This window comes from Panthera pardus, unplaced genomic scaffold, assembly GCF_024362965.1.
Source record: "Panthera pardus isolate Hobbes unplaced genomic scaffold, ASM2436296v1 HiC_scaffold_12, whole genome shotgun sequence".
In the NCBI taxonomy this organism is placed as follows: Eukaryota; Metazoa; Chordata; class Mammalia; order Carnivora; family Felidae; genus Panthera; species Panthera pardus.
The window spans coordinates 66,258,959-66,275,149 of NW_026526677.1; the positions used below are offsets into that span (position 1 = coordinate 66,258,959).

Below are 16,191 nucleotides of genomic sequence, written 5' to 3' on the forward strand. Positions count from 1 at the left end.
TGACAACAGCTAAATTATGGAAAGAGTCCAAATGTCCATTGACTGATAAATGGATAAAGATGTGGTATATATATATATGTATATATAATTATATACATAATGGGATATTACTTGGGTGATCAAGAAAAATGAAATCTTGCCATTTGCAACAATGTGGATGGAACTAGAATATATTATGCTAAGTTAAATGAGTCAGAAAAAGACAAATATTCTATAATTTCACTAATATGTGGAATTTAAGATACAAAAGAGATGAACATAGGGGAAGGGAAGCAGAAATAAGATTTTAAAAAGTAGGGGGAACAAACCATAAGAGACTCCTATATAGAGAACAAACAGGGTTGTTGGCAGGGTGTTGGGTGGGGGGAGGGAGGTTAACAAGGAGGTTAACAAAATGCTACTAAACAACAAATTTCTTCAATGAAATCAAAGAGGAAATAAAAAAAAAATATACGGAGACAAACGAAAATGAAACACAATACTCCAAAGTCTGTGGGACACAGTGAAACAGTTCTAAGGAGATGCACAGTGAAACAGGCCTACCTCAAGAAACAAGAAAATTTCAAATAATCTCATCCTACACCTAAAGGAACTAGAAAAAAAACAAAAACAAAAACAAAATAAACCCGAAGTTGGTAGAAGGAAGAAAATAATAAAGATGAGAGTAGAAATAAAGGAAATACAGATTAAAAAACAATAGAAAAAGATTAATGAAACAAAAAACTGATTCTATGAAAAGATAAACAAAACTGATAAGCTTTTATCCAGATTCATTGTGAATAAAATAAAGGACACAAAATCAGAAATGAAACAGAAGTAACAACTGACACCACAGAAATAGAAAAGCGTATAACAGAATACTGCAGAAAGTTACATGCCAGCAAAGTGGACAACCTAGAAGAAATAGATAAATTCCTAGAAACTGATACAAACTTTCAAAACTAAACCAGGAAGTAACAGAAAATCTGAACTAGTAATGACACTGAACACATAATCAAAAAAAACCTCCCAATGAACAAAAGTCCAGAACTAGACAAATTCACAGATGAATTCTACCAAACATTTAAGGAAGAGTTAACAGCTCTTCTCAAAATATTCCAAAAAATAGATGACAGAAAACTTCCAAATTCATTCTATGAGGCCGGAATTACCCTGATACCAAAACCAAACAGACTTTACAAAAAAAAAAACAAAAAAAAAAACAAAAAAAAAACAAAAAAAAAACAAAAAAAACCCCCAAAAAACCACAGGCCCATCTCTGATAAACACAGATACAAAATTCTCAACAAATATTACCAAACTTTGAACTGAACAATACATTAAAAGGATCATTTACCACCATCAAGTTGGATTTATTCTAGGGATGCAAGGATGGTTCAGTGTTCATAAACCAATTGGTGTGGTACATCACATTAACAATAGGAAGGGTAAAAACCATATAGTCATCTTAATAGATGCAAAATAAGTACTTCATAAAATACAACATCCATTCATGTAAATACTCTCAAAAAGAGTGGGTGCAGAAGGAATATAACTCAACATAATAAAAGCCACATATGAGAAACCGACAGCTAATGTCATACTCAATAGTGAAAAACAGAGAGCTCTTCTTCTAATATCAGGAACAAGATGAAGGTGCCCACTCTCACCAATTTTATTCAACATAGTACTAGAAGTTCTAGCCACAGCTATTAGGCAAGAAAAATAAATAAAAGGCATAGAAATTGGTAAGGAAGAAGTACAATGGTCACTGTCTACAGATGACATGATACTATACATAGAACCCTAAGCCCTAAACACCAAAAAAAAAAAAACAAAAAACAACAAAACCCTATAATTCAGTTTTTATGTGAATTCAGAATATAACTGAATTTTTGGATTGAGTGTACTTAACAGTATAGTCTTTCTGCAGTGATCAAGTACAAGGCCCTGAGCCTCAAACCCATCTTTCATGACATCTTTGGGGTGGGGGTGGGGTCAACAATTGGATTAGGCTCAATGACGGAATGAGATGTTAATTTCACACACTAATCATAAAAACACCAAAATTTAGCATTTTGAATGTAGGATTAAATGGTATTGCCAGCATAAAACTTCCTTAAGCCACAATTTTAATTCACTGGTTATAGGTAAACTTAAAAATCTAATTTAAGAATATTATCAAAAATGTCAATAGCTTGGACTTTTGAGGAAGATGGCAGAATAGGCAGCCTTTAAATTTTCCTTGTCTCATGAATACAACTTGGTGACACTCACATCAATGCAAATAACCCAGAAAATGACCCAAGATTAGCAGAACTCCACAAGTAGCTGTAGAGAAGAAGCCACATCAAAGAGGGTAGAAAGGCACAGAAATTGTGGGGAGCTGAACCCCATGGGTCTGGCTGCCAGAGGAAGGGAGCTGTGAGGTGCAGAGAGGGGTGAGAAACAGAATATCACATCAGAGAACCTACACAGGGAAGACGAATCTCCACAGGATTTGGCTTTGAAAATGAGAGGGGCTAGATTTAGTGATTTCTTAACCAGGAGAACTTAAAGCCTACAACTTTAAAAATCCCTGAAAGCAGCAGAACGCTGAGTCCCACACTTAAATAGATAGCCCCCAAAAAGCCCAGGAGATACAGCTTAGAAGCATCAGTTTGTTTAAAAAAAAAAAAAAAAAAACCCTAAACACACACAATAAAAAAAATGGCAGCAGTTTGAAAAATGAGAGCATTTGAGAAGGAGAGTTAGTAATCTGAGTTCCTTAAGGGACATCTCCAGGGAAAAAGGAGCTGGCATGTACCATTTCCCTCCACCAACCCCAGCACAATCACCCTTCCACTGGTGGGAACCAGCACCTGTGGGCATTCACTGCCTAATTTGCTTACACTGCACCACCCCAACCTTCTCCAGCTAAACCTGCCTCAATCCAGGTGCTAAAGGTCCTCTCCCCCAGAAGACTAGCACAAACCTTGCCAACAATGTGTTCTGACCACCGGTGGGGGATGTGTGCACCTTGTTAAAACTGCATCACCCACCCACGTGTGCTTTGTGGAATGTCCTTAAGCCAACTCCAGTACCCACAGCAGCTGCATACAAGAGGACCAGCCAGCTTGTTAAAAGTGAGCATCCCACCAACTACTCTCAAGAGCAGGAGATGTAGCTGAATTTCCTAACACACAGAAACAGACAGAGCTAGGTAAACTGAAGAGACCAAACCAAATTAAAGAAAAGGACAAAATCACAGCAAGAGACTTAAGTAAAACAGAGATAAATAATGTGCCTGATAGAATTTAAAGTAATGACCATAAAGATACTCATGGGATTTGAGAAGAGTGGAGGACATCTGTGAGACCCTTAAAAACAAAAAAGAGCCACTCAGGGATGAAGAGCACAATAAATTTAAAACAAAAATACACTTGACAGGCTAAATAGCAGGCTAGAGGAATTAGAAGAATGACTTCATGGCCTGGAAAACAGAGTAAGAGAGAGTAATCAAGCTGAGCAAATATAAGAGACAAAAAAAAAAAAAAAAAAAAATGCAAAATGAGAACAGATTTAGGGATCTCAGTGACTCCAACAAGTGTAATTTTCACAATACAGGGATCCCAGAGGAAGAACAGAGAAAAGGGGGCAGAAAATTTATTTTAAGAAATAATAGTTCAAAACTTCCCTAATCTGGGAAGGAAACAGATATCCAGATCCAGGAGGCACAGGGAACCCCCAACAAAATTAACCAAAGAAGGTGCACAAAAATACACATAGTAATTAAAACAACAAAAAGCAGTGATAAAGAATTTTAGGGATGCCTGGGTGGTTCATTCAGTTAAGTGTCTGATTCTTGATTTCAGCTCAGGTCATGATCTCAGGGCTATGGGACTGAGCCCTGCATCAGGCTCTGCATGGAGTATGAAGATTGAGATTCTATCTCCCTCTCTCTCTGTTCCTCTCCTGTGCTCATGTGTGCATGATCCCTCTCTCAAAAAAATTAAAAAAGTTAAAAAAAAAAAAAATTTAAACACAGTAAAAGACAGTTACATAAATGGGAAACCCCATAAGGCTATCAGTGCATTTTTCAGCAGAAACTTTGCAGGTCAGAAGGGAGTGGCATGATATGTTCAAAGTGCTGAAAAGAAAAAAGTCTGCATCCACGAATATTCTATCCAGCAAGGCAATCATTTAGAATAGGAGATATGGTTTCTCAAAAAAAAAAAAAAAAAGTAAAGGAGTGAACGACCACTAACCCAGCCCTATAAGAATTATTAAAGGGGACTAAATGAAGGACTGTATAAAAAGCAGGAAACACAAAAGAAGTGAAAATAAGTGTATCAGTAAAAATCAGTCAAGGAAATCACAAAATAAAAGGATGCAAAATAGGACATCAATACATAAAATGTGGGTGGGCAGGGGTGTAAAGAATGGGTTCAAACTTATGAGAACATCAACTTCACATGGAGATGTTATATACAAACCTAATGGTATACAAAGAAATCAAAACCAGTAACAGATATGTAAAGACTAAAGAGAAGGGAGTTCAACTTTACCACTAAAGAAAGCCAGCAAACTGTGAAAGAGAACAAGAAGAGGATAAGAGAAAAAGTACAAAAAACAACCACAAAAAAGTAACAAAATGTCAATAAATACATATTTATCAATAATTACTTTAAATGTAAATGAACTAAATGCTCCAATCAAAAGATATGGGGTGACAACATGGATAGAAAAGACCCATTTATATGTTGCCTACACAAGACTTGTTTCAGATCTAAAGACACCTGCAGATTGAAAGTGAGGGACAAAGAAACATTTACCATGTAAAGGATATCAAAAGAATGCTGAAGTAGCAACATTTATACTGGACCAAATAGAATTTAAAACAAAGATGGTAATAAGAAACAAAGAAGAACACAATATTGTAATAAAAGGGACTATCCAACAAGAAAATATAACAACTGTAAATATGGACCCAACATGGTGGCACCCAAATACATAAAACAGTTAACAACAAACACATAGGAACTAATCAGTAGTAATACAATAACAGTAAGGGACTTTAACACCCCACTTCACCCCACTTACATCAATGGTCAGATCATCCATACAGAAAATCAACAAGAAAACAGTGGCTTTGAATGACACAGTGGACCAGATGGATTTAACAGATATATTCAGAACATTCAACCTTAAAATAGAAGAATACACATTCTTTTCAAGTGCACATGAACATTTTCTAGAAGAGATCACATATTAGGCCACACAACAAGTCTCAACAAATTAAAAAAAAAAAGTCATTCTATGTATCTTTTCGGACTATAATGCCACGAAACTAGAAATCAACCACAAGAAAAAAATATGGAAAGAGCACAAATACACAGAGGTTAAATAACATGCTACTAAACAATGAATTGATAAACTTAGAAATCAAAGATGAAATAAAAAATTATATGGAAACAAATGCAAATGAAAACACAAAGGTCCAAAATCTTTGGGATGTAGGAAAAGTGGTGTTAAGAAGGTAGTTTATAGCAATATAGACCTACCTCATAAAGCAAGAAAAATCTCAAATAAACAACCTAACCTCATACCTAACGCAGCTAGAAAAAGAACAAAACCTAAAACCAGCAGAAGAAAGGAAATAAAGATTAGAGCAGAAATAAATGACAAAGAATCTAAAAAACAAACAAACAAAAAAAACCAAAACAAAACAAAAAACCCCAATGAACGAGATCAATGAAACAAACCAACAGTTGGTTCTTTGAAAAGATCAACAAAACTGATAAGTCTCTAGCCAGACTCATTAAAATAAAAAGACTGAAATAAACAAAATCACCAGTGAAAGAAGAAAATTAACCCACAGAAATACAAACAAATGTAAGAGAATATTGTGAAAAATTATATGCCAACAAACTGGACAACCTACAAGAAATGGATAAATTCCTAGAAACAAATCATCACCCAAAACTGAAGCAGGAATAGAAAATCTGAACAGACCAATTACCAGTAATGAAATTGAATCAGTAAGCAAAAACTCCCAACAAAAATCTAGCACCAGATGGCTTCACAGGTGAATTCTACCAAACATTTCAAGAATTAATATCTACTCTTCTTAAACTATTCCAAAAAACAGAAGAGGGAGGAAAACTTCCAGATTCATTCTAGGAGGCTAGCATTACACTGATAACTAAAACTAGATAAAGATATCATAAATAAAGAGAACTAGAGACCAGTATCTCTGATGAACATAGATACAAAAACCCTCAACAAAAATATTAGCAAACTGAATCCAACAATATATTAAAAATACCACTGACCACAATCAAGTGGGATTGATTCCCAGGATGCAAGGCTGGTTCAATATTTGCAAATCAATCAACATGAAACATCACATTAATAATAAAAAAAAGGATAAAGACCATATGATCATTTTGATAGATGCAGAAAAAGCATTCAAGATGGTACAACATCCATTCATGATAAAAACCGTCAAAAAAGTAGGTTTGTTTGTTTGTTTAGAGAGTGCAGGCAGGGGAGAGGCAGAGGGAAAGAGAATCTTAAGTGGGCTCTGTTCCTGACATGGGGCTCTGTCTCACAACCGTGGGATCATGACCTTACCTGAAATCATGAGTTGGATGCTTAACCGACTGAGCCACCCAGGTGCCCCAACAAAATAGGTTTAGAGAGAACATAATAAGGGCCTTTATGACAAACCCACAGCCAACTTCATACACAATGGAGAAAAATTGAGAGCTCTTCCCCAAAGGTCAGGAACAAGACAAGAATGTCTACTCTCACCAGTTTTATTCAACACAGTACTGGAAGCTCAAATCACAGCAATCAGACAACAAAAAGAAATAAAAGGCATCCAAATCAGTAAGGTAGAAGGAAAACTTTCCCTATTTGTACATGACATGATACTATATATAGAAAACACTAAAGATTCCACCAAAACCCACCAGAACTGATAAATGAATTCAGTAAAATTATAGGATACAAAATCAATGTATAGAAATCTGTTGCACTCTATACACTAATAATCAAACAGTAGAAAGAGAAATTAATAATCCCACTTACAATTGCACCAAATATAATAAAATACCTAGAAATAACTTTAATCAAGAAGGTAAAAGACCTGTACTATGAAAACTCCAAAACAATGATAAAAGAAACTGAAGACAACACTAAGAAATGCAAAGATATTCCATGCTCATGGACTGGAAGAACAAATACTGTTAAAATGTCTATACTACCCAAAGCAATCTACAGATTTAATGTAACCCTATCAAAATACCAACAGCATTTTTCACAGAACTAGAACAAACCACCTTAAAATTTGTATGGAATGACAAAAGACCTCGAACGGTCATAGCAGTTTTGAAAAAGAAAAACAGAACTGGAGGTATCACAATTCTGGACTTCAAGTTATATTACAAAGCTGTAGTAATCAAAGCAGTATGGTATTGTCCCCAAAATAGAACAGAATAGAAAGCCCAGAAATAAACCCACAATTATATGGTCAATTAATCTTTCACACAGGAGGAAAAGAATATGCAATGGGAAAAAGACAGCCTCTTCAACAAATGGTGCTGGGAAAACCGGAAAGCTACCTGCAAAATAAAGAAAGTAGACCACTTTCCTACACCATACCAAAAATAAACTCAAAATGAGTTAACCACATAAATATGAGACCTGAAACTGAAAAGTCCTGTAAGAGAGCACAGGCAGTAATTTCTCTGACATTAGCAGTAGCAACATTTTTCTAGATATGTCTTCCAAGGCAAGGGAAGTAAAAAAAAAAAAAAAAAAACTACTGGGAGTACATAAAAATAAAAAGCTTCTGCAGCACAAAGGAAACAATCAACAAAACTAAAAGGCAACCTATGAAATGGGAGAAGATACTTGCAAATGACACATCTGATAACAGCTTAGTATCCAAAATATATAAAGAATTTACACAACTCAACACCAAGAAAACAAATAATCCAATTAAAAAATGGGCAGAAGACATGAACAGATATTTCTCCAAAGTAGATATACAGATGGCTAACAGACACATGAAAAGATGCTCAATCAGCATCAGTCCTTGTTAGGGAAATGCAAATTAAAACTACAATGAGATTTCACCTCACATACTTGTTAGAATGGCTAAAATCAACAACAGAAGAAACAACACATGTTGGCGAGGATGTGGAGAAAAAGAACTCTCCTGAACTGTTGGTGGGAATGCAAACTGGTGTAGCCACTATAAAAAACAGTAGGGAGGGTCCTCAAAAAATGAAAAATAGCCTATAACCTAGTAATTGCACTACTGGGTATTTAACTCAAAAGATACAAAAACACTTATTCAAGGGGCACCTGGGTGGCTCAGCTGGTTAAGCATCCAACTTTGGCTCAGATCACGGTCTCATGGTTTGTGAGTTCGACCCCACATCAGGCTCTGTGCTGACAGCTCAGAGCCCAGAGCCTGCTTTGGCTACTGTGTCTTCCTCTCTCTGCCCCTTCCCGGCTCACACTTTGTCTCTCAAAAATAAACAAACATTAAAAAAATATATTTAAAAAACAAACAAAAACACTTATTCAAAGGGATGCATACACCCCTATGTTTATTGCAGTATTACAATAGTCAAATTATGGAAGCAGCTCAAGTGTTCATCGAATGATGAATGGATACAGATGTGGTATATATACACAATAGAGTATTATTCAGCCATAAAAAAGAATGAAACCATGCCATTTGCAATAACATGGAGGGAGGCAGAGACTACAATGCTAAGTAAAATAGTTAGAGAAAGACAAATACCTTATGATTTCACTCAGATGTGGAATTTAAGAAACAAATAGGCAAAGGTAAAAAAAGAGAGACACAAACCAAGAAACAGACTTATAAAAAAAACTGTATAGTGACAGATAGTGACTACATATATCATGGGGGAAGCACTGAGTAATGTATAGAATTGGTGTATCACTACTTTGTACATTAGAAACTAATGCAACGTTGTATTAACAGTGCATCACTTGGGAGAGGAATAAAAAAAGAAGGAAAATCTTAATTCCTAAGTAAAAATGAAGTATTTGTCAAGTCCAAGGGAAAAAAATATACATGTATGTGTGTGTGTATAAAATTACAGAAAGTAAACATTTTTAATCAGTGATTAATTCACGATTATGAGTTTTATCAATTATATTCCACAGTCAAGCTCATTTAGCTTATTCTATGTTTTATATAAAATTATTCTTTTTCTCCACAGCACCACAATGACAACTGTAAAAAATTAATCTGATTCTCTCCTCAGTGGCAAAGTAGAATAATTCTATCTACTTTGCAAGGTTGTTAGAGGGATTACATAAGATAATATGTGAGAAATCCACAGCCCTGTGCATCTCTCACTGTAAGTTCTTAGTAAACGGCATTATCTGACTTTAAGAATTTGTGTATCCAAATTTAAAGCATCTTAATGAAATCCTTTCCAGCCATGTTTAATTAAGTCTCTTCCGTTTGTGAAAATTAACCAGAACATACACCTGACTGCAGTTAAATGTTTTTATCTAATAGGTTAGCTTTTCTACTGTGGTAGGTATTCTGTGGAGAAGAAGTTGTTTCACTCATCACCTACCACCACCTCAAATAATTCAAATAATATATAATTATCTCACACAATGAAAGCTTTGACAAAATTTCATTCTCTGTGTGACCATAATTTTATTATGACTCTTCTAACTCCTCAATCTCTTTAGATACTAACTTTACTGAAGAGTTTTGCTTTTGTTCTTTGGTCCCTTTGTAGAGAGAAAGATGCAGGTATGTTTGGCAGGTGGGTGGGTTGACAGAGATGCCATATGAAAAAGATTATCTAATGAAATGGTCACAATTGATAATAATGAAAATATTACCTGTTGAGCTCGAGTGACCATCTCCTTATAGATACTATCCAGGCTGACATTTGATAAAGTGGTTAATGCTGATACAATTGTTTCTGCTTGTGCTTTGTCAAATCCTGTAGAGAGCAAATACATATGTGTATATATATATATATTTTTTTTTTTTTTAATTTTTTTTTAACGTTTATTTTTGAGAGAGAGACAGAGCATGAACAGGGGAGGGTCAGAGAGAGAGGGAGACACAGACTCCAAAACAGGCTCCAGGCTCGGAGCCGTCAGCACAGAGCCATCAGCACAGAGCCCGACGCCGGGCTCCAACTCACAGACTGCGAGATCACGACCTGAGCCGAAGTGGGACGTGTACCGACTGAGCCACCCAGGCGCCCAACATATGTTTATATTTTTAAAAAATGATATCCATATCAACATAGACAGCTAGAATAACTTTCCTCATCATTTAAATTTTTTACTTTTAAAAAAAATATTTGTTTATTTTTGAAAGAGGGAGAGATAGAGCATGAGTGGGGAAAGAGGGAGGGAGGGAGAGAGAGAGGGAGGGAGGGAGGGAGGGAGGGAGAGAGAGAGACAGACAGACAGAAATCTGAAGCAGGCTCCAGGCTCTGAAGTGTCAGCACAGAGCCCAACGTGGGGCTCAAACTCACAAACCGTGAGATCATGACCTGATCCAAAGTCAGATGCTTAACCGACTGAGTCACGCAGGCACCCTTAAATTTTTTACTTTTTAAAAAATGGTTACAATAAAAAATTTCAGATTATGCTAAATTACTCTCTAAAAGCATTCTGCAATTTTAATTCCCACTGATCCATTTCCCCATATTTATATCAACACTGGATACTGCTAGTTTTTTTTTTTCAGTTTATAATTGGCATTAAAAAATGAAATGGCATAGCATTGTTATTTATACTTAAAATTTGCATTTCCTTAGTTAAGCACCTTACATATATTTATTGCCTATTTATATTTTTCTGTGTGCTATTTATGGCCTTTACCCATTTTCCTATAAGATACTGAACATTTCCTTATTGGTTCATATGAATTTTGTGTATTAAAGCAATAGGGTCATTATTATGTCTATTCCTAATATTTCTAACTTTACAGATGACACCCTTTGATATACAGATTTAAATATTTCAGTAGTCACATGTCAGTCTTTAGTTCACTGCTTTTGAGTTTTGTCTTGTTTCCTCAATCTAAAAGTCTTAAAGTATTCTAGCATTTTTTTTTAACTTTTCCCTCATATTTTTACATTTGACTTTTTTTTTAATGTTTATTTATTTTTGACAGAGAGAGAGCGAGAGAGAGAGCATGAGTGGGGGAGGGACAGAGAGAGAGGGAGACACAGAATCCAAAGCAAGCTCCAGGCTCCGAGCTGTCAGCACACAGCCCGACATGGGGCTCCAACTCATGGACCGCGAGATCATGACCTGAGCCGAAGTCGGATGCTCAAGTGACTGAGCCACCCAGGTAACCCATCCATTTGACTTTTAATCAACCTGGAATTTATTTTTTCAAATGGCTAGTCATGTATCATATCAATTTATTAAATAGCCCTTCCTTTCTCTAATTTGTAATGCCTTATTGTTTGCTAAAAATATCTATGTTTACCTATCTGAATACAACTCTATTTTATTAACCAACTTTTCTTATTTTTTACACTGTATTTATTTTTGAGAGAGAGTGACAGCATGTGCATGAGCAGGGAAGGGGCAGAGAGAGAGGGGGACAGAAGATCCAAAGCAGGCTCTGTGGTGACAGCAGTGAGCCTGACATGGGGCTCGAACTCATGAACTGTGAGATCATGACCTGAGCTGAAGCTGGACACTTAACTGACTGAGTCACCTAGGTGCCCCATTTATCAACTTTTCTATTCCTGTATTATCACACAATTTAGTTTAAATTATTGTTTTGACAACTGGTTATTTTTTGTGCTTGTTCCTTTTTCTTTTTTGCTATTCCCAAGCAGTCCTTGTACTTACACATGAACTTTAGTATCAGCCTAGAAACTCTGCAGTTTTTTTCTACATAATTGAAATCATACTGCATATGTAATGTTATATGTTCTCTATCTTGAGTATTTCTCATTATCAGTAAATATTCTTCAAGCAATACCATTTTCATGACTGTAAAATATTCCACTGTATGGATAGCACTTGTATTTCAACTGATTCTTAATTGTCCATAATAATGATCCTGTCTTGACTAGGTAATTTACTATGACTGTTGTTAAATTCTTTCAAGAGTTATCCGTTTCTTACCATGAGTTTCCAAATCCTGAACCAGTGCATGGGTATCAAACGTTAATTTCCTTTGTTCTAAAGGAGTTAGGTCCACTCGCCTCATATCATATCCTTCCTTGGTTGTGGTGGTGAAAAAGTCTGAAAAGAGAAGACAGGGTTTTTTCCTTGTAGGAACTAACACAAGTGTGCCACTTTAGCTTCTCAAGCATTTCTCTCATCTATTTACAATACAGTTCTAGCTCTTCTACTTAGGAATTCTGTAATTTCAAGGAAGAAAACGGGTTCCTCTGAGCCTTGGACTCTTATCTGAAAAGTGTCTAAAAGTACTCTGTACACGGCATTCAATAAATGCTTCCTTTCCTTCTTTCAGTATGATGTTTTATTTGTTAAGAGTCAGTAAAAAGTTGTAATGTAATATACATCAAAAGCTTTGGATATCACCGTCACGTCTCTCATTACTGGAAGAGTGGAAACCATCCAACTCTCCTAGGTGCTAAGATGTCTTTCACAGAGCTATGATAATTATTTATACCTACATCCTCATATAAAGTAGCTTTTTGAACTCCCACTCTCCTACATATCCAGCTTATTTCCATCACAGTCCTCAATTCTAATCTGAACTCGTCTTGTTTGTCTCTCTGAACCAGACTACAAGCTCTAGGACACTTTGTGTTTTTCATCACTGTATCTTCGGTACCTAGAACGGTACTCAGCAAATAACTGGGTCACAATATTTTGTTGAATCAATCAATGAATCTGATTTTAAATCCTGGAGTATTTACTAGAGGCAACACAAAAGCCCTAGCAAATTTCTTATCTTTGAAATAAATGTATCATTTCAATAAATTCCCAATTTTTAACCTAGACACAGTACGGTCCTTTTCCATATATTGCTGGCGAATTTCATTAAAAAGTATTCTCTTTCAGCAAGAACTCTGTTTACATTCAACTTCATTACTATTACTATATTTAAGTAAAATAACAGCTAATTAGTATAATTATTAATTGAACACAAGGTACTGTACTAGATGTTTTATATACTACAAAGGCAAGGTGGCATTATCCATTTTAGATAAGGTAAGTGAACCTAAGGTAAAGCATTTTACCTCCAGTCACAGACTCATTAGTGAATTCAGACTCAGGTCTTCTGACTCCAAAGCTCAGGCTCTGTCACCCTATGCTGTCTCTCTTTTTTATCCCAAACCACTTAATATACGTAGGTACTTAAAAAGACACAGCTGCAATCTCAAGTATTGCTTTTCTGGTAGGTACTGTAGGGAAAATGCAATTCTTTCCTATATCCTTCCAGCCAACAGACACTTGAGCACCAGGTACAGAGGATGATGAGAAAACCAGACATAACTGATGTCTTTGCTGACTTTGTGGACTAGTAAGTGGGCAGGAAAGATAGGTTTAAAAACAGTATCTAAATATAAACTCTAAATTCAAATGATGAAAAAGTGATGCCCAGTCCTTTAGATCAATTTATTTAAATACTCAGATAAATTGTTTAGAGATAATGGGAATCAGATGTAAAAGTGGATCAATTTTGAACACATACACACACATATTAGCACAGCAGTCAGCAATCTTTTTGGCTTTGAGTGCCATCTAGAAGAGTTCAGCAATGTGCCTGTGTGTCAATATTAGACCCGAGGAGGAAAAGAAAAAATTGGAGGAAAAAGAGGGGCAGATTTCAGCAATATTTCCAGTAACAATTGTATTAGGATTGATTAGTACCTGAAGTTATCTCTCCTTGATCAGAAGTTTAGTATTTTATTCAAGGTTTACTTGGTGGCGGAGGCGAGAGGGTAATATTTATATGACATGATACTGCTTTCACACCTAATACTTATCCTTAAAATTCTCATGTTATGGATGAGGAAAACAGGCTCAGAAGTGCTAAGTAACTGCCTGAGATGTTATGGTCTCAGAGCTAGGCAGGTTAGTGCACAACTCCTCTGATTTCAGTCAACAAACATTTGAATGCCTTTCACAAAAGGCAGCTTCCTACTGAATATGGGAGAGACACCAAATACCTAACACAGCCACAATCTGCAGGGTGCAGCTGCAGTCTCCTGTCTCCCCTCTTTGGCTCTCTGCTCTTAAGGATTCTTTTAACTCTTTAATTCTCTGAATAACTTAAGAAAGCTCTCCTTTGCTTTGCCTGCTCATGTTTATCCTTCTGAGTTCAGTTTGAATGTCTCCTCCTCCAGAAAGCCTGCCGAGACTGTCTTACGTCAGGTGTTGCTTGTTCACAGGATCCTAGAACAGTTTTGCCACACCTCATGAATTACACATTTATATGACTGTTAACTGCTTACAGTTGGCCTGACCTGAAATGCATGCTGTGTCTACCAAAAACCTGGGTCCGAGACAGCACCCAAATAACAGCTTAAGTCTGAACAAGCCACGAAAGAAACCAGAACTCTCAGAACACAGATTACTCCAGACAGACCTCGAAGAGGGAGGGGATTGCCAGCCTCATTTGATAATAAAAAGGAACCAAGCGCTGAGAAAGAAAAGCCCGAGGGACTCTAGTGGTGGAGCCAGGTGGGAGCCCCAGGCTTTCACGGGCTCGCTCTCAAAAGAGGAGAAGCGGTTCTCTACTCAGTCCTGGCCCCTCCCGCCCCAATCTAAGCGGGCGAGATGCAGCGGCGGGGTCGCCAGCACCAGGGACTGGGAGGGGCGTGGCACTCTTGTCTACCGCTAGCGGGAGCAGGCACGAACCACCCGCAATATCCCCAAATAGCACGCAGGCATCGACACCAAGCCGTCTCGTCTCACCTCTCCGCAGGGCCGGCGAGAAACGCCCGCCGAGGATGGAAACCCGGCGGCCGGCACGGCCGTCAGAACACAGGAGCCGCCAAACACTGCGACTCCACATTTCCTGTTTTCAGGCTGGCGGGTGGAGGTGAGAGGCTGGCTGAATCACGCTCAGGCTTTCGGGCAACGTAGTTCTGGCACCACGAGGATTCTGGGAAGTGTAGTTTTCGGCCTGCAGCAAAAGTCCTTCCCAGCAGATTCTAACCTCGGTACCGTTAAGACGGGCCTCTTTACAGACGGACCCACAGTTCGCGAGCATGGTTCACAGAGGCTCCGCTCCTTCCACCGCCCTTTCCCAACCGGCGCACGACGTTACCACTCTAAGAAAGCGGGACCTTGTCTGAGAACTTTCTGGCGCCCGTTTCCTAGCAATGAGGTACAGCTCAACAGCGGAAGTCCCCCGGGAAAACCCAGAGGCCATTACGCCCCTGGGTGTGAGATTGCGTCACACCCTTCCGCCCAGCAACCTGGGACCTGAAATCCTCATCCGCTGAGTATTCCGGGGAATCGCGCAGAAACCTGGGAAACGTAGTCCAGCGAGATGCTCATTCTTGCTGCTTCATGGCCTACTCCTTTGCCCTCTTGTGCACAGGAGGACGAACTGCAGTTAGTTTAGTTACGATCTTGAGGGAAACAATTTCTCCGTTTCCAGAGCGGTGCTGCTTTTCGTCACTTACCCTCTGAGACTTGTTACCTCAGACTTTGTTCCACACGGAAAAAATGTGAAAAGTAACAACACACAGTAATTCTGGGGTTCAAATATGTTGATATGTTATTCGTAAATTCTAAAGTGGTACACAATGGTTGGGTTTTAGTGGCTTAATTATTCTCACAAGGATGTAAACAGTTACTCTAAGATTTTTCTAGCTATTTGTTTTCAAAGCTTTGTCAGCATCAGTTGCATAACAAGCACCATTGTAAGCACTGAGGCACATTAAAGAACAGCACTTGATTCCTGCCAGCAAGGGCTTTAACAGGCAATTTATGGAGAGGGAATATAAGTGGTTATTTAAAAATTGAAAAACAAAACAAAACTCAGTTTAATCTCACCAGTTAAATGAAAAAACAAACCTAAAGATATACCAGTTTTACTGATTAAAATTAAAAAAAAAATTATCGATGCCAGCAAATATGCAATTACATCGGGTCACTTACACTGCTGGCAAGAATGTAAGTTAGTACCTTTAGAAAGCAATTTAATAATATATATGAAATTCTAATAAAAATGAATAGCCAGAGGTTCACTTC

At 37.3% G+C, this 16,191-nt stretch overlaps 1 protein-coding gene across 4 annotated transcripts in view; it reads right to left on the reverse strand.

The window, feature by feature from the left end:
• Positions 1–15,386, reverse strand: part of CCDC90B (coiled-coil domain containing 90B) — a 45,984-nt gene extending 30,598 nt beyond the window's left edge. Inside the window, exons 1-3 of one of the 4 annotated variants that reach the window (XM_019449964.2) lie at positions 14,905–15,382; positions 12,136–12,255; positions 9,871–9,974 (exon numbers count right to left, since the gene is read on the reverse strand). In XM_019449964.2, coding sequence (XP_019305509.1) covers positions 9,871–9,974; positions 12,136–12,255; positions 14,905–15,004 — 324 coding nt within the window. In that variant the 5' untranslated portion in view covers positions 15,005–15,382. Of the gene's footprint in view, positions 1–9,870; positions 9,975–12,135; positions 12,256–14,904 lie in introns of all 4 variants that reach the window. The other 3 variants (XM_019449963.2, XM_053900131.1, XM_019449965.2) reach the window with 3 other exon arrangements.
• Between the last annotated feature and the right edge of the window lie 805 nt (positions 15,387–16,191).